Source organism: Callorhinus ursinus, unplaced genomic scaffold, assembly GCF_003265705.2.
Source record: "Callorhinus ursinus isolate GAN/ISIS: 27379988/994484 unplaced genomic scaffold, GSC_fseal_2.0 scaffold25, whole genome shotgun sequence".
Classification (NCBI taxonomy): domain Eukaryota; kingdom Metazoa; phylum Chordata; class Mammalia; order Carnivora; family Otariidae; genus Callorhinus; species Callorhinus ursinus.
Window position 1 is genome coordinate 36,154,244 of NW_027397087.1, and position 18,550 is coordinate 36,172,793.

At 37.8% G+C, this 18,550-nt stretch overlaps 1 protein-coding gene across 12 annotated transcripts in view; it reads right to left on the reverse strand.

Moving 5' to 3' along the window:
* The window catches only part of MYO9A (myosin IXA), a 346,819-nt gene that overhangs the window by 90,085 nt on the left and 238,184 nt on the right, over window positions 1-18,550 (reverse strand). For all 12 annotated transcript variants that reach the window (XM_073877314.1, XM_025883650.2, XM_025883655.2 and 9 more), the window contains one exon: window positions 14,071-14,183. In XM_073877314.1, the coding sequence (XP_073733415.1) occupies window positions 14,071-14,183 (113 nt within the window). The remainder of the gene's footprint in view (window positions 1-14,070; window positions 14,184-18,550) is intronic.

An 18,550-nucleotide genomic window follows, 5' to 3' on the forward strand; every position in this document is an offset into this window, starting at 1 on the left:
TTCCATCCACGTCGTTGCAAATGGCAAGATCTCATTCCTTTTGATGGCTGCATAACATTCCATTGTGTATATATACACCACTTCTTCATCCATTCATCTGTCGATGGACATCTTGGCTCTTTCCACAGTTTGGCTGTTGTGGACATTGCTGCTATAAACATTGGGGTGCACGTACCCCTTCGGATCCCTACATTTGTGTCTTTGTGGTAAATACCCAGTAGTGCAATTGCTGGATCGTAGGGTAACTCTGTTTTCAACTATTTCAGGAACCTCCATACTGTTTTCCAGAGCGGTTGCACCACCTTGCATTCCCACCAACAGTGTAGGAGGGTTCCCCTTTCTCCGCATTCCTGCCAACATCTGCAATTTCCTGACTTGTTAATTTTAGCCATTCTGACTGGTATGAGGTGCTATCTCATTGAGGTTTTGATTTGGATTGACCTGATGCCAAGTGATTTTGAGCATTTTTTCATGTGTCTGTTGGCCATTTGCATGTCTTCTTTGGAAAAATGTCTGTTCATTTCTTCTGCCCATTTCTTGATTAGATTATTTGTTCTTTGGGGGTTCAGTTTGGTAAGTTCTTTATAGATTTTGGATACTAGCCCTGTATCTGATCTGTCATTTGCAAATATTTTCTCCCATTCTGTCTGCTGTCTTTTGGTTTTGTGGACTATTTCTTTTGCTGTGCAAAAGCTTTTTCTCTTGATGAAATCCCAATAGTTTATTTTTGTCCTTGCTTCCCTTGCCTTTGGCGATGTTTCTAGGAAGAAGTTGCTGCGGCTGAGGTCGAAGAGGTTGCTCCTGTGTTCTCCTTTAGGATTTTGATGGACTCCTGTCTCACGTTTAGGTCTTTCAACCATTTGGAGTCTATTTTTGTGTGTGGTGTAAGGAAATGGTCCAGTTTCATTCTTCTGCATGTGGCTGTCCAATTTTCCTAACACCATTTGTTGAAGAGACTGTCTTTTTGCCATTGGACATTCTTTCCTGCTTTGTCAAAGACGAGTTGACCATAGAGTTGAGGGTCCATTTCAGGGCTCTCGATTCTGTTCCATTGATCTATGTGTCTGTTTTTGTGCCAGTACCATACTGTCTTGATGATGACAGCTTTGTAACAGAGCTGGAAGTCCAGAATTGTGATGCCGCGAACTTTGCTTTTCTTTTTCAATATTCCTCTGGCTATTCGGGGTCTCTTCTGGTTCCATACAAATTGTAGGATGATTTGTTCCATTTCTTTGAAAAAAGTGGATGGTATTTTGATGGGGATTGCATTGAATGTGTAGATTGCTCTAGGTAGCATTGACATCTTCACAATGTTTGTTCTTCCAATCCATGAGCATGGAAAGTTTTTCCATTTCTTTGGGTCTTCCTCAATTTCTTTCATGAGTATTTTATAGTTTTCTGAGTACAGATCCTTTGCCTCTTTGGTTAGATTTATTCCTAGGTATCTTATGGTTTTGGGTGCAATTGTAAATGGGATCGACTCCTTGATTTGTCTCTCTTCTGTCTTGTTGTTGGTGTGTAGGAATGCCACTGATTTCTGGGCACTGATTTTATATCCTGCCACTTTACTGAATTCCTGTATGAGTTCTAGCAGTTTTGGGGTGGAGTCTTTTGAGTTTTCCACATACAGTATCATATCATCTGCAAAGAGTGAGAGTTTGACTTCCTCTTTGCCGATTTGGATGCCTTTGCTTTCTTTTTGTTGTCTGATTGCTGTGGCTAGGACTCCTAATACAAAGTTGAATAGCAGGGGTGATAGTGGACATCCCTGCCACGTTTCTGACCTTAGGGGAAAAGCTCTCAGCCTTTCCCCATTGAGAATGATATTCGGTGTAGGTTTTTCATAGATGGTTTTTATGATATTGAGGTATGTACCGTCTATCCTTATATTCTGAAGAGTTTTGATCAAGAAAGGATGCTGTACTTTGTCAAATGCTTTTTCTGCATCTGTTGAGAGGATCATATGATTCTTGTTCTTTCTTTTGTTAATATATTGTATCACGTTGATTGATTTGCGGATGTTGAACCAACCTGGCAGCCCAGGGATAAATCTCACTTGGTCATGGTGAATAATCCTTTTAATGTACTGTTGGATCCTACTGGCTAGTATTTTGGTGAGAATTTTTGCATCCATGTTCATCAAGGACATTGGTCTGTAATTCTCCTTTTGGATGGGGTCTTTGTCTGGTTTGGGGATCAAGGCAATGCTGGCCTCATAAAATGAGTTTGGAAGTTTTCCTTCCATTTCTGTTTTTTGGAACAGTTTCAGGAGAATAGGTATTAATTCTTCTTTAAATGTTTGATAGAATTCCCCTGGGAAGGCATCTGGCCCTGGGCTTTTGTTTGTTGGAAGATTTTTGATGACTACTTCAATTTCCTTAGTGGTTATAGGTCTGTTCAGGTTTTCTATTTCTTCCTGGTTCAATTTCGGTAGTTGATACATCTCTAGGAATGCACCCATTTCTTCCAGGTTATCTAATTTGCTGGCATAGAGTTGCTCATAATATGTTCTTAAAATTGTTTGTATTTCTTTGGTGTTGGTTGTGATCTGTCCTCTTTCATTCATGATTTTGTTGATTTGGGTCCTTTCTCTTTTCTTTTTGATGAGTCTGGCCAGGGGTTTATCAATCTTGTTAATTCTTTCAAAGAATCAGCTCCTAGTTTCGTGGATCTGTTCTACTGTTCTTTTGGTTTCTAGTTCATTGATTTCTGCCCTGATCTTTATTATTTCTCTTCTCCTGCTGGGTTTAGGCTTCAGTTGCTGTTCTTTCTCCAGCTCCTTTAGGTGTAGGGTTAGGTTGTGTATTTGAGACCTTTCTTGTTTCTTCAGAAAGGCTTGTAGTGCTATATACTTTGCTCTCAGGACTGCCTTTGCTGTATCCCAAAGATTTTGAGCAGTGTGTTTTCATTTTCATTGGTTTCCATGAATTTTTTAAATTCTTCTTTAATTTCCTGATTGACCCATTCATTCTTTAGTAGGATGCTCTTTAGCCTCCATGTATTTGAGTTCTTTCCAACTTTCCTCTCGTGACTGAGTTCTAGTTTCAAAGCATTGTGGTCTGAAAATATGCAGGGAATAATCCCAATCTTTTGGTACTGGTTGAGACCTGATTTGTGACCTAGGATGTGATCACTTCTGCAAAATGTTCCATGGGCACTAGAGAAAAATGTGTATTCCGTTTCTTTGGGATGGAATGTTCTGAATATGTCTGTGAAGTCCATTTGGTCCAGTGTGTCATTTAAAGTCTTTATTTCCTTGTTGATCTTTTGCTTAGATGATCTGTCCATTTCAGTCAGGGGGGTGTTAAAGTCCCCCACTATTATTGTATTGTTGTCAATGTGTTTCTTTCCTTTTGTTATTAATTGCCTTATATAACTGGCTGCTCCCATGTTCGGGGCATAGATATTTACAATTGTTAGATCTTGTTGGACAGACCCTTTAAGTAGGATATAGTGTCTTTCTTCATCTCTTATTACAGTCTTTGTTTTAAAATCTAATTTGTCTGATATAAGGATTGCCACCCCAGCTTTCTTTTGGTGTCCATTAGCATGCTAAATGGTGTTCCACCCCCTCACTTTCAATCTGGGGGTGTCTTTGGGTCTAAAATGAGTCTCTTGCAGACAGCATATGGATGGGTCTTGTTTTTTAATCCAATCTGATAGCCTGTGTCTTTTGATTGGGGCATTGAGACCATTTACATTCAGGGTAACTACTGAAAGGTATGAATTTAGTGCCAGTGTATTGCCTGTAAGGTGACTGTTACTGTACATTGTCTGTGTTCCTTTCTGATCTATGCTGCTTTTAGGCTCTCATTTTGCTTAGAGGACCCCTTCCAATATTTCTTAGAGGGCTGGTTTCATGTTTGTAAATTCCTTTGGTTTTTGTTTGTCCTGGAAGCTTTTTATCTCTCCTTCTGTTTTCAATGACAGCCTAGCTGGATATAGTATTCTTGGCTGCATATTTTTCTCGTTCAGTGCTCTGAAGATATCATGCCAGTCCTTTCTGGCCTGCCAGGTCTCTGTGGATAGGTCTGTTGCCAATCTAATGTTTCTACCATTGTAGGTTACACATCTCTTCTCCCGAGCTGCTTTCAGGATTTTCTCCTTGTCTCTGAGACTCGTAAGTTTTACTATTAGATGTCGGGGTGTTGACCTATTTTTATTGATTTTGAGAGGGGTTCTCTGTGCCTCCTGGATTTTGATGCCTGTTTCCTTCCCCACATTAGGGAAGTTCTCTGCTATTATTTGCTCCAATATACCTTCTGCCCCTCTCTTTCTTCTTCTTCCGGGATCCCAATTATTCTAATGTTGTTTCGTCTTATCGTATCGCTTCTCTCTCGAATTCTGCCCTCGTGATCCTGTAGTTGTTTATCTCTCTTTTTCTCAGCCTCTTTATTTTCCATCATTTGGTCTTCTATATCGCTGATTCTCTGTTCTGCCTCATTTATCCTAGCAGTTAGTGCCCCCATTTTTGATTGCACCTCATCAATAGCCTTTTTGATTTCGACTTGGTTAGATTTTAGGTCTTTTATTTCTCCAGAAAGGGTTTCTCTAATAACTTCTACACTTTTTTCAAGCCCAGCTAGTATCTTTAAAGTCATGATTCTGAACTCTAGGTCCGACATCATACTAATGTCAGTATTGAGTAGGTCCCTGGCAGACCGTACTACCTCTTGTTCTTTTCGCTAAGGTGATTTTTTTCGTCTTGTCATTTTGTCCAGAGGAGAATAAATGAATGAGAGAAGAGAATGCTAACAGGTTAAAAACGTCTCCAGCAAATATACTCTATACAAATCAGAAAAGACCTGAAACCAGGGGACAAGAAAGGGAAAGAAAGAAGAAAGAGGGGGGAAAAAAAGGAAAAAGAAAAAGATAAAAACAAAAACAGAACAAAACAAAACAAAAAAAACAGAATATGATCAAATATGATCAGGCTCGTGCACAGATCAGTGCCACACACTAGATTTTGGGAGTATTTTGGTCTGTTAGAAGAAAGTGCCTGCTAAAATTTTAAAGGAAGAAAGACTTATATATGTACAAAATAAGGGTTGATACAATGAAGGGATGGAAGAAGACTGTAAAGATGAAAATTATAAAAGATTTTATAAATTGATAAGAAGTTGTTTTTGAAAAGAAAAGATTTTAAAAAAAAGAAAAAAGAAAAAAAGAAAAAAAAAGGGAGAGAATGTGATCAGGCAGGAGACTAGAACAAAGCCATACACTAGTGATTTAGGGTATATTTTGATCTTTTAGAAGAAACTATCTCAAAATTTTAAAGAGAGAACAACTTATATATATATGCCAAAAATAAGGGTAACTAGTATGAAGGGATAAAAATATGACTCTAAAAATGAAAAATACATGTTTTTTTAAAAAAGGGATTGATAAGATGTTCGTTGAAAAAGGGAAAAAGAAAAATTAAAAAAAAGTTAAAAAATTAACTTTGAAAAACTAATGAATTATGGTAAAAAAGCCATGAATTCTATGTGCAGTATTCCCATAGCGCTAGAGTTTTCCCGTTCTCCTTGATCGGTAAACTTGGTCTTGGCTTGCTGGCTGTTCGTGCTGATCTTCTGGGGGAGGGGCCTGTTGCTGAGGTTCCCAAATGTCTTTGCCCGAGGCAGAATTGCCCAGCCCTTCTGAGTCCGGGCTAAGCAAGCTGCTCAGGTTTGCTCTCAGGAGCTGTTGTTCCCTGCAAGCTCTCGGTACAGCTTTGGAGGACCAGGGTGAAAATGGTGGCCTCCCAATCTCCGCCCGGAGGAGCTGAGAACTCGGGGCCCCGCTCCTCAGTGTGCCCCCAGAGAAAAGCAGTCACTCACATCTCCCCGGTCTCCGGCCGCACTCCATGCTCACCCGGCCTGTGACCGAGCGTTTCTATCTCTGGCACCCGACCTCGTGTGGAGTCTCCAAACCCAGCAGATTCCTGCGATGCGCTTCTGTGCCGCTCCTCCTGGGGGAGGAAGGGGAGTCTCCCTGGCTCTGCCGCTTGTTGGGTCCCTGCTGGAGGAGCAGTGGCCCGACTGGGCCGCGGATCACGGTTTATGGGGAACCCCGAGCTGAGAGCCCGTGCCTCGGCTCCGTCTCTGCAGCCGGCTTCCCAGCTCCGATACCTGGGAGCTCTGTTGCCCTCAGGCACCCCCGGTCTTTCTGTGACCCTGAGGGTCCTGAGACCACACTGTCCCGCGAGGGTTCCACCCCCCGCTTAAGCCACTGGAGCGACGTCCCTCAGCGGAGCCGACTTCTAAAAGTTCTGATTTTGTGCTCCGCGGCTCTAGCACTTGCCAGAAGCGGCTGACGGAGGCCCCCTCCCCCGCCGTCTATCCTCCCGAATATCACCTCGGATTCACTTCTCTGCACGTCCTACCTTCCAGTAAGTGGTCGCTTTTCTGTTCAGAGTGTTGTTACTATTCTTATCTTCGATCTCCTGTTGAGTTTGTAGGTGTTCAGAATGGTTTGATCCCTATTCACCTGAATTCCTGAGACCAGATGAAATCCAGGTCTCCTACTCCTCTGCCATCTTGCTCCGCCCCCTTTTTTTTATTTTATTATGTTATGTTAGTCACCATACATCATTAGTTTTTGATGTAGTGATCCACGATTCATTGTTTTCATATAACACCCACTGCTCCATGCAGTATGTGCCCTCCTTAATACCCATCACCGGGCTAACCCATCCCCCCCCACCCTCCCTCCCCTCAAAAACCCTCAGTTTGTTTCTCAGAGTCCATAGTCTCTCATGGTTCGTCTCTCCTTCCGATTTCCCCCCCTTCATTTTTCCCTTCCTTCTCCTAATGTCCTCCATGCTATTCCTTATGTTCCACAAATAAGTGAAACCATATGATAATTGACTTTCTCTGCTTGACTTATTTCACTTAGCATAATCTCCTCCAGTCCCATCCATGTTGATGTGAAAGTTGGGTATTCATCCGTTCTGATGGCTGAGTAACATTCCATTGTACATATGGACCACATCTTCTTTATCCATTCATCTGTTGAAGGGCATCTCGGCTCTTTCCACAGTTTGGCTACTATGGACATTGCTGCTATGAACACTGGGGTGCATTTGGCTCTTCTTTTCATTACAACTGTGTCTTTGGGGTAAATACCCAGTAGTGCAATTGCTGGGTCATAGGGTAGCTCTATTTTTAATTTTTTGAGGCACCTCCACACTGTTTTCCCAAGTGACTGTACCAACTTGCATTCCCACCAACAGTGTAAAAGGCTTCCCCCTTCTCCACAACCTCTCCAACATTTGTTATTTCTTGCCTTGTCAATTTTTGCCATTCTAACTGGTGTAAGGTGGTATCTCAATGGGGTTTTGATTTGATTTGAATTTCCCTGATGGCAAATGATGATGAACATTTTTTCATGTGTCTGTTAGCCATTTGTATGTCTTCTCTGGAGAAGTGTCTGTTCATGTCTTCTGCCCATTTTTTGACTTGATTATTTGTTTTTTGGGTGTTGAGTCTGAGAAGTTCTTTATAGATTTTGGATACCAGCCCTTTACCTGTAGTGTCATTTGCAAATATCTTCTCCCATTCTGTGGGTTGCCTCTTTGTTTTGTTGACTGTTTCCTTTGCTGTACAGAAGTTTTTTTATCTTGATGAAGTCCCAAAAGTTCATTTTTGCTTTTGTTTCACTAGGCTTTGGAGATATATCTTGAAAGAAGTTGCTGTGGCTGATGTCAAAGAGGTTACTGCCTATGTTCTCTTTCTAGGATTTTGATGGATTCCTGTCTCACACTGAGGTCTTTCATCCATTTTGAGTTTATCTTTGTGTCTGGTGTTAGAGAATGGTTGAGTTTCATTCTTCTGCATGTGGCTGTCCAATTTTCCCAGCACAATTTATTGAAGAGACTGTCTTTTTTCCATTGCATACTTTTTCCTGCTTTGTCAAAGATTATTTGACCACAGAGTTGAGGGTCCATATCTGGGGCTCTCTATTCTGTTGGTCTATATGTCTGTTTTTGTGCCAGTACCATGCTGTCTTGGTGATCAGCTTTGTAATATAGCTTGAAATCGGGCAACGTGATGCCCCCAGCTTTGTTTTTCTTTTTCAACATTTCCTTGGCGATTCGGGGTCTTTTCTGATTCCATACAAATTTTAGGATTATTTGTTCCAGCACTTTGAAAAATGTCATTGGAATTTTGATTGGGATGGCACTGAGGGTGCCAGCGATTTCTCTGGGTAGCATAGACATTTTAACAGTGTTTATTCTTCCGATCCATGAGCCTGGAATATTTTTCCATCTTTTTGTGTCTTCTTCAATTTCTTTCATGACTGTTCTGTAGCTCCTAGAGTATAGATCCTTTACCTTTTTGGTTAGGTTTATTCCGAGGTTATCTTATGGTTTTTGGTGCTATTGTAAATGGAATTGTTTCTCTAATTTCTCTTTCTACAGTTGCATTGTTAGTGTATAAGAAAGCAACTGATTTCTGTGCAGTGATTTTGTATCCTGCCACATTACTGAATTGCTGTATGAGTTCTAGTAATTTGGGGGTGGAGTCTTTGGATTTTCCACATAAAGTACGTCATCTGCGAAAAGAGAAGAGTTTGGCTTCTTCTTTGCCAATGTGAATACCTTTTATTTCTTTTTGTTGTCTGATTGCTGTTGCTAGGACTTCTAGTACTATGTTGAACAATAGTGGCGAGAGTGGGCATCCTTGACATGTTCCTGATCTTAAGACAAAGGCTCTCAGCTTTTCCCCACTGAGGATGATATTCGCTGTGGGTTTTTCACAGATGGATTTTATGAACTTGAGGAATGTTCCCTCTATCCCTATACACTGAAGAGTTTTAATCAGGAAAGGATGCTGTATTTTGTCAAATGCTTTTTCTGCATAATTGAGAGGACCATATGGTCCTCTTATTAATGTGTTCTATCACACTGATTGATTTGCAAATGTTGAATCACCCTTGCATCCCGGGAATAAATCCCACTTGGTCATGGTGGATGATCCTTTTAATGTATTGTTTGATCCTATTAGCTAGGATTTTGTTGAGGATTTTGGAATCCATATTCATCAGGGATACTGGTCTGAAATTCTCCTTTTTGATGGGGTCTTTGCCTGGTTTGGGGATTAAAGTAATGCTGGCCTCAAAGAATGAGTCTGGAAGCTTTCCTTCTGTTTCTATTTTTGAAACAGCTTCAGGAGAATAGGTATTATTTCATCTTTGAATGTTTGGTAGAATTCCCCAGGGAGTCCATCAGGCCCTGAACTCTTGTTTTTTGGGATGTTTTTGATCACTGCTTCAATCTTGTTACTGGTTATTGGCCTATTCAGGTTATCAATTTCTTCCTATTTCAGTCTTGGGAGTTTACAGGTTTCCAGGAAGGCATCCATTTCATCCAGGTTGCTCAGTTTATTGGCATATAGTTGTTGATAATAATTTCTAATAACTGTTTCTATTTCCTTGGTGTTAGTCGTGATCGCTCCCCTTTCATTCATAATTTTATTAATTTGGGTCCTTTCTCTTTTCTTTTGGATAAGTCTGGCCAGTGGTTTGTTGTTCTTATTAATTCTTTCAAAGAACCAGCTTCTAGTTTCATTGATCTGATCTACTGAGTTTCTGGTTTCTGATTCATTGATCTCTGCTCTAATCTTAATTATTTCTCTTGTAATTGAAAAGCTACTTTCACCATCATCATGGAAATTCCTTTTGTCTCTATTGTTCTATAATGAAATGTCTTTTAGTATGGGTCTGTTTCCATCCATTATATTGGGCAATCAGTGGGCCCTTTGAATCTTGAAACTCATGTCCTTCAGTTCTATGAAACTTATTTGAATTACTTTATTAATGATCTGTCCTCCCCGTTTTCTTTGTTATGTCTTTTTGGACCTCCCATTAGTGGCTCACTGGATCTCCTGAACTGCTCCTTTCTTTTATGTTTTTTAATTTAACTGGTAATGGAAAGAAGGGCCGTATGCACCCCAATGTTCAGAGCAGCAACATCCACAATAGCCAAACTGTGGAAAGAGCCGAGATGCCCTTCAACAGATGAACAGATAAAGAAGATGTGGTCCTTAACAAGTCAGGAAACAACAGATGTTGGCGGGGATGCGGAGAAAGGGGAACCCTCCTACATTCTTGGTGGGAATGCAAACTGGTGCAGCCACTCTGGAAAACAGTATGGAGGTTCCTCAAAAAGTTGAAAATAGAGCCACCATATGATCCAGCAATAGCACTACTAGGTATTTACCCAAAAGATACAAATGTAGGGATCTGAAGGGGTACGTGTACCCCGATGTTTATAGCAGCAATGTCCACAATAGCCAAACTGTGGAAAGAGCCAAGATGTCCATCGACAGATGACTGGATAAAGAAGATGTGGTATATATATATGGTGGAATATTATGCAGCCATCAAAAGGAATGAGACCTTGCCATTTGCAATGACGCAGACGGAACTGGAGGATATTATGCTGAGCAAAATAAGTCAATCAGAGAAAGACATGTATCATATGACCTCATTGGTATGAGGAATTCTTAATCTCAGGAAACAAACTGAGGGTTGCTGGAGTGGTGGGGGGTGGGAGGGATGGGGTGACTGGCTGATAGACATCGAGGAGGGTATGTGCTATGATGAGGGCTGTGAATTGTGCAAGACTGTTGAATCAAAGATCTGTACCTCTGAAACAAGTAATACACTATATGTTAAAAAAAAAAAGAAGTAGATAGCAGGAGGGGAAGAATGAAGGGGGGATTAGAGGGGGAGATGAACCATGAGAGACAATGGACTCTGAATACAAACTATGGGTTCTAGAAGGGAGGGGGGTTGGATGGGTTAGCCTGGTGATGGGTATTAAAGAGGGCACGTTCTGCATGGAGAACTGGGTGTTATACGTATAACAATGAATCATGGAATACTACATCAAAAGCTAATGATGTAATGTATGGTGATTAACATAATAATTAAAAAAAAAGAAAATATGGTCCATATATACAATGGAATATTACTCAGCCATCAGAAAGGATGAATACCCAACTTTTACATCAACACGGATGGGACTGGAGGAGATTATGCTAAGTGAAATAAGCTGAGAAAGTCAATTACCATATGGTTTCACTTATTTGTGGAACATAAGGAATAGCATGGAGGACATTAGGAGAAAGGGAAAAATGAATGGGGGGCATCAGAAGGGGAGACCAACCATGAGAGACTATGGACTCTGAGAAACAAACTGAGGGTTTTAAGGCGGGGGCTGGAGGGATGGGTTAGCCCGGTGATGGGTACTGAGGAGGGCACATATTGCATGGAGCACTGGGTATTATATGAAAGCAATGAATCATGGAACACTACACATCAAAACTAATGATGTACTGTGTGGTGACTAACATAATAAAATTAAATTTAATTTAAAAAAATAAACAAATTCCAGTTAACATACAGTGTAATATTAGTGTCAGGTGTACAAGAATAGTGATTCAACGCTTCCATACAACACCTGTTGCTCATCACAAGTGCACTCCTTCATCCCTATCACTTATTTCACCCATTCCCCTACCCACCTCCCCTCTGGTACCCATCAGTTTGTTCTCTATAATTAAAGGTCTGTTTCTTAGTTTGTCTCTCTTTCTCCCCTTTGCTCACTTGTTTTCTTTCTTAAATTCAACATATGACTGAAATCATACTGCATTTGTCTTTCTCGGACTTATTTTGCTTATTAGCACAGTATTTTCTAGCTTCATCCATGTCGTTGCAAATGGGAGGATTTCATTCTTTTATACCATCTTCTTTATCCATTTGTCAATCAATGGACACTTGGGCTGTTTCCATAATTTGGCTATGGTAGATAATGCTGCTATAAACATCAAGGTGTATGTATCCCTTCAAATCAGTATTTTTGTATGCTTTGGGTACCCAGTATTGCACTTGCGGGGTCATAGGGTAGTTCTATTTTTAACTTTTTGAGGAAACTCCATACTGTTTTTCAGAGTGGTTCCACCAGTTTCCATTCCCACTAACAATGTAAGAGGAGTCCCCCTTCGCTACATCCTCACCAATACCTGTTGTTTCCTATGTTGTTGATTTTAGACATTCTGTCTGGTGTGAGATGATATCTCACTGTAGCTTGATTTATATTTCCCTGGTGATGAGTGATGTTGAGCATCTTTTCTTGTGTCTGTTGGCCATCTGTATGTCTTCTTTGGAAAAATGTCTATTCATGTCTCTTGCCCATTTTTCAATTGGATTATTCATTTTTTTGAGTGTTGAGTTTTATAAGTTCTTTATATATTTTGGATACTAACCCTTCCTCAGATATGTCATTTGTAAGTATCTTCTCTCAGATAGAACTAATAAATTCAGTAAAGTCAAAGGACACAAAACCAATGTACAGAAATCTGTTGCATTTCTATACACCAGTAATAAAGCAGCAGAAAGAGAAATTAAGAAATCAATCCCATTTCCAGTTGCACCCAAAACAATAAGCTACCTAGGAATAAACCTAATCAAAGAGGTGAAAGGACCTGTATTCTGAAACTATTAAAAAACTTACAAAAAAAACTGAAGATGACACAAAGAAATGGAAAGACATTCCATGCTCATGGACTGGAAGAACAAATACTGTTAAAATGTCTATACTACCTAAATCAATTTTCTTATCTTTTCTTGTCTCTTCCATCTCTTTGTCTTTTTGCTCAACCTTCTAAGATATGTCCTCAACTTTCTTTCCAACTATTCTAGTTGTTTCTTTATGCTATCATATTTTTAATTTTCAAAGGCTCTTTTTATAATAAATGTTTCTCTTTCATGCAGTTATATTTATTTACGCAGAAGGTCTGTTGATTAGTTTCATTTGTCTGTCTGGAAGTTTTCTTTACACTGCATAGTTTATTTCCTCCAAGTTGCATTATATCCATTAATTTTAGTTTCGTTGATATAAAGTGTTTCTTCAAATGTAAAAAGTAGGATTAAAAAACAAAACAACACACTGTTTGAAAGTTCTACTATGCATTGGTGGAGCTTCCAAACTGGTTTTCCTTGTATGATTATCTGACTAGTCCATTTTGTAGGGAGAACCCCTGGTACCAATATCTCTAGGTCTTCCCTTGAGAGCTGTACAAAAGTCCCAAAGACTTTTTGAACCATCTGCTTAGGAAAATGTGAAATGTGGAAACTGAGTGGAAGAAAAAATTAGGGGAATCTTAACATTCAGTATGTAAACATTCATTAAATCTCCTTATTCCAAATATGTACCCATGTCCTCAAATGTATCTGAAAACCTCCAAGAACAGAGATCTTCTTTTTTATCCTTTCCAGAGAATAAGTCTCCAGGTTTCTGCTAGGATTTGGGAAGATCAGTCAGCCAGATGCTTTACCCAGATTTACCCAGTTAGTTTAGGATTCAGCTTTCTTCTATCTACTAAGACAATTTAAAATTTGTCTATTTACTTTTTGGATTCCATAGTTTTATTATTGTTGTCTCCAGTTGTTTTATTGTTTGTTGTTGCTTGTCCTGCATAGGTTTTGTCATTTTAGCAATTTTGGAGGAAGAAGTAGAAATTAAATTTATATATTTAATCTGCTATCTCCAGCCATATATGTCTTTCTACTACGGTTATCTTTTTCCCAAAATTTAATCTCTAGCATAATCTGGTCTGGATTTGCATTATCATGGATTATGCCACTACAGACATGGAGAAAATGGCCTTTAATAGGATTAAGAACCAGAAAGATTTCAATGTAATCTTCAAGTGTTCACTGAGGGTTCAATTGCCTTATATAACACAGTAAGAGACAAAGATATTCACTTGACAAATAACGTCATATAATATCTTCAAGGGAACAGAATTATTTCCTGAAACTCTTTTTTCCAGTTCCATTTGTTAAACACTTAACTCAGAAGAGAATCCAAATCCAAAGCTGGGAAATATTTTCACTCTCATCTGATTTAATCTCCTTTCTCTTAAAACAAAAACCACAAGTGATATGATTTAGATTTCACCCAAATCACACTGCTAAACATATAGAAAGATAAAGCTTGTCACGTAAATCTAAATTATCATGTGCCTGTCATACAGTAGGTACTTAATATTTGTTGAAAAATAGATAAATCTCAAATTATACCTTATGTCCGAATCTGAAGCCTTCTGCCTCACTGCCAATGTTGTAATCTCTCCTTGAGACATAGTCTTATGAAGCTTTGTTTCTTCATCAACTGAAGAAAATCGCTGTGATGTCTGTAATAATTACATATATGAAAGACTTTAAAACCAAGTAACTATATCACAACACTGCAATTAAAACTCAAGTTATAGAACTGAGAATTACATCTATTAAAAATATATAAAAATACATTCATATTGTTCAGCCATTCATTGAAATAAAAGAACCTACTAAAAACTTTATTACCTTCCTAGAATGATCTGAAGTAAAGAGAACTTGGGTCAATGAAATGCTGAATAGGACCTACCAGTTCCTGTTTTCTGACAACTTAACGATATCAAGTGGAAAGGTAAGAAAAAAGTCAAAGCCAACTAAAGATACAGACAAAAGATCCAGGACCTGATAAATCTAGAATACTAAGTATAGCCTTTCATACCTCCTTTTATGTGTCCCTACAAGTAATAATTACTTTTATGGCCTAACTTGCTACTGTAGATTCTTATTATACCTAGTCAAGGATTTAAGAGAGGAAAATTAAAAACCAAAGGACCAAACAATTAAGATCATTATCACCACTACTGTTCTAAACTAAACAACTTAAGATGGCTTTATCAAACTGGGACCTGAATTTCAAATGGCAATTCTTGTTCCATTTATTTACAATGTGCCCCTTTAAAGAAAAGCCCATTCAGAAGAAAAAATTTCTTGTTACCTATTCAAATCCTTCCCTAATATTTCATTTTTCTATAATTATAGTATCTTTTCATTAGCCTTTTAGTCTGCTACAACAGGGACCTGTTTTATCTTCTTGCCTGACACAACCAAAACCAAAAACAAAACAAAAACCCAGACAAAATAGTAAAAACCAGCATTTATCAAGATGATGGACAGTTATCCTTGAGAGATGGGAAACAAAGGAAGTGAGTCCTTCATCTGCCCCAGCTTAGTGCCTTGAGACAGTTTCCAGACTGTGACACAGAGAGGAGGTTTCAGGTGAACCCTGGCAGACTCTCTGAGTTGAACACACGAGGTTGAAAGTCCAGAGAGATTAAAGACCAAAAGAAAGGGGGGCGGGGACTGAAGAGGAAAGAGATGCACAAAAAAAAGAGCTCTGGAGATCTTCAGAGGGTATTTAGCTGAGTACTAAGCAACACTTCTATGTCAGACAACTACCCAACACCAGGCAAAGGACCACCTGAAAGGATTAAAGGTAATAGTGCCCAGCACTTACAAAAAGCCAGTAACAGTGCCTGTGCCCAAGAGTCAGAATATGTAACTTTATGATTCCCAGGGTACGGGGTGAAGTATATAGCAGGATCTTGCCTCTAGAGTCAAGAATAAGTGATAGTCAAAAATAAGTCCTAGGTGAACAACTGCTCTGTTTGGACCTAACAAATCTTAGTTTTATTTAATAAAAATTGTATATAAAGTGTACAAAATGATTTGATTTACATATAAATATTAAAATGATTACTGCAGACTGATTAACATATCATCTCTTCCCATTGTTTTTTTCTTTCATCTCTCTTTTTTTTTTTTTTTTTGGTGGTGAGAGCACCTGAAATCTACTCTCTTAGAAAATTTCCAGTATTCAATACAATGACACTAACAAATATTAAAAGGAAGACCTAATTCCTTAGGAACAAATTGCTCCCAGAACCAGCTCTGAAATATTACTGGAACATAATAGTCTCAAGAATATCAATCAAATACAAGTATCCAGCACCCAACAAGATAAAATTTACAATGTCAGGCATCTGATAATAAATAACTAGGCATGCAAAGAAATAACAATATATGACTGACAAGGAGGAGAAAAAGTCAATCCATCTATAATGACTCAAAACTGATACAAATATTGAGCACTAGATCAGAGAACCAACTAAAGGGAAAGGACTTAAAATTGCATGTGATTCAAGGTGACATATTTTTAAAGGCACTGATTCTGAGGAAAATGAATGTAAAAAGGAAAAGAAAGGGTTCCTTTTGGAGACTGAGTAGTGAGGAAGAAGCAGAAGGGGAAAATTTAGAATCTAGCAAGGCAAAAGAGAAGCAAAAAATGGAAGACAGAACATTGCCTCCAACACACACACACACACACACACACACACACACACACACACACAAAACTAACAGACTCCAAACAGGCTGCCTGCTAAGAAACTTTTCTTTTTTACACTGACAGAAGAGGAAGATCTTGAAATCAAGTTACTTATAAACTATCCCAAATGCACAACATGAATAAATTAAGACAAAATCTACACAAGCTACAATAAGAAAACAAAGAAAATTAGAACCAAAACAACTTAGATGATTAACCCATCTCCCACCAAACATACAGAAACCAAGCATGAAGCAGAAAACTATAAATAAAAAATGAAAAACCTCATATATACGAAACACCATACTGAATCAGAAATTCAAAAATTAAAAATAGAAACGAGCCCCCCCACCTCAATAAAAACCAGGAAGCAATGAAGGGAGTTGAATGAACTCAGGAAAGAAATAAAAAGATAGTGAAGAATAACTTAGAAGATGCCCAAGGGAGAAAAAATGCAAATGCAGATTTAAAGGGACTGAACAAAGGCAGGAAGATAATAAAGAATAGAAAGTGGTATAAAGAAATGAGTAAAAAAGAGAGAGAAGGTGGTTGAGATGGAAGACAGGAAAAGAAAAAAAAACTTATTTATAATTGGAGTCCCTAAAGAAGAAAAACAAAATAATGGGACACAATATTTAAAACTGTAATCCATGAAAATGTTTCAAACATAAGGCAAAACCAGAATTTATATATATAAGAATATGTAGAAGAATATGTAAAATTGTATGTTCTGACAAAATATAAATAAAATTCTGAGAAACAGGAGAGGAAAAGTACAGACAAGAATAATTCATCAATAGTTGTGCCAAAATAAGTGAGAATTAAAAAATATTTTTATAAATGACTAACGAGAATAATTGGTTAAATTAAAATACAGTAAGTTAAGGCATTTTTAAAAGTCATATACAAACCAACAGAAAAAACCAAACCCCATATCAAAAGAAATTTTAAAAAGTAAAACAGCAAAAAAGTAACATAAACACAGCAAATTTAGCATAACATATAATAACTAAATTATAAGAAAGATAAATGAGACTGCATCTATCAGTTATATCAATAAAGAGGAATAGATTTAACTCATCTATAAGGCAAAATTTTTTTTTAATTTGGCTCACAAAGTAGGAACCAACTATACTGCATACAAAACACATATCTAAAACAAAAGGATCCAGGGCGCCTGGGTGGCTCAGTTGGTTGAGTGACTGCCTTCGGCTCAGGTCATGATCCTGGAGTCCCGGGATCGAGTCCCACATCGGGCTCCCTGCTCAGCAGGGAGTCTGCTGCTCCCTCTGACTCCCTTCCCTCTCGTGCTCTCTCTCATTCTCTCTCTCTCAAATAAATAAATAAAAATCTTTAAAAAAATAAAATAAATAAAACAAAAGGATCCAGAAAGGCTAAAAATTAAAGGATGAGAAAAAGTATTCCAGACAAATGGAAATAATTAAGAAAACACAGACTGTGATTAATTATGATTTAAGTAGAATTCAAGAAAAAGCACTGATGTAACAAAGGACACTTTTTAATAGTCACAATTCAGAATGAATAAGAGGAAACTTTAACACAACATTCTCTATATAAGACAGATCAAATGTACAAAAAATAGTAAAGATACAGAAGACAACATAATCAGTAAGGAAGAGATTATGGTTATATACTGAAATTTTACATTCTGAATACAGAATACACCTACTTAAAAAAATGCACATGGTACTTTCTCAAAAACTGACCACATATTAACTAACAAAGACAATAGTCAGGAAATTTGATCTTTATAAATCATTATAAATACTTTTAATCACAACACAGTAAAACTAGAAGTTAAAAAAGTTTTTTTAAAAGATAAAAATGTTCTTCCTCTGAAAATGAAAAGATTTTTATTGAACAAGTTTTGGGTAAAAAATAATATAAACTGAAATTACAGATTTTCTAAAAAAATAATTAAAAACAATACACATTACAATAAACAAGATACATCTGAAGTGATCAGAAGAAAATTCACAGCCTTAAAAACCTGCATCAATAAAAATAAATAAATGAATTCAATTCCCCCACTTAAAAGGTAGAAAAATAAGACAGTAAATTTTTTAAAAATAAGGAAATAAATAATAAAGGTAAAAGAATTCATTGGAGAATGGGGGTGGGGGAAACTAGGCATAATAAATAAATCATAATCCTATTATTTTGGAAAATAGTAACAACAAAGACAAGTGACTACCTAACTTAAAGAAAAAAAGGAAAAAACGCAAATCTACAAAATATGAAATGACAGAAGGGAAATAACGATTGAAACAGAATTTTTAAAAATCATGAGACTAATTTCCAGACTTCTTTGCAAATAAA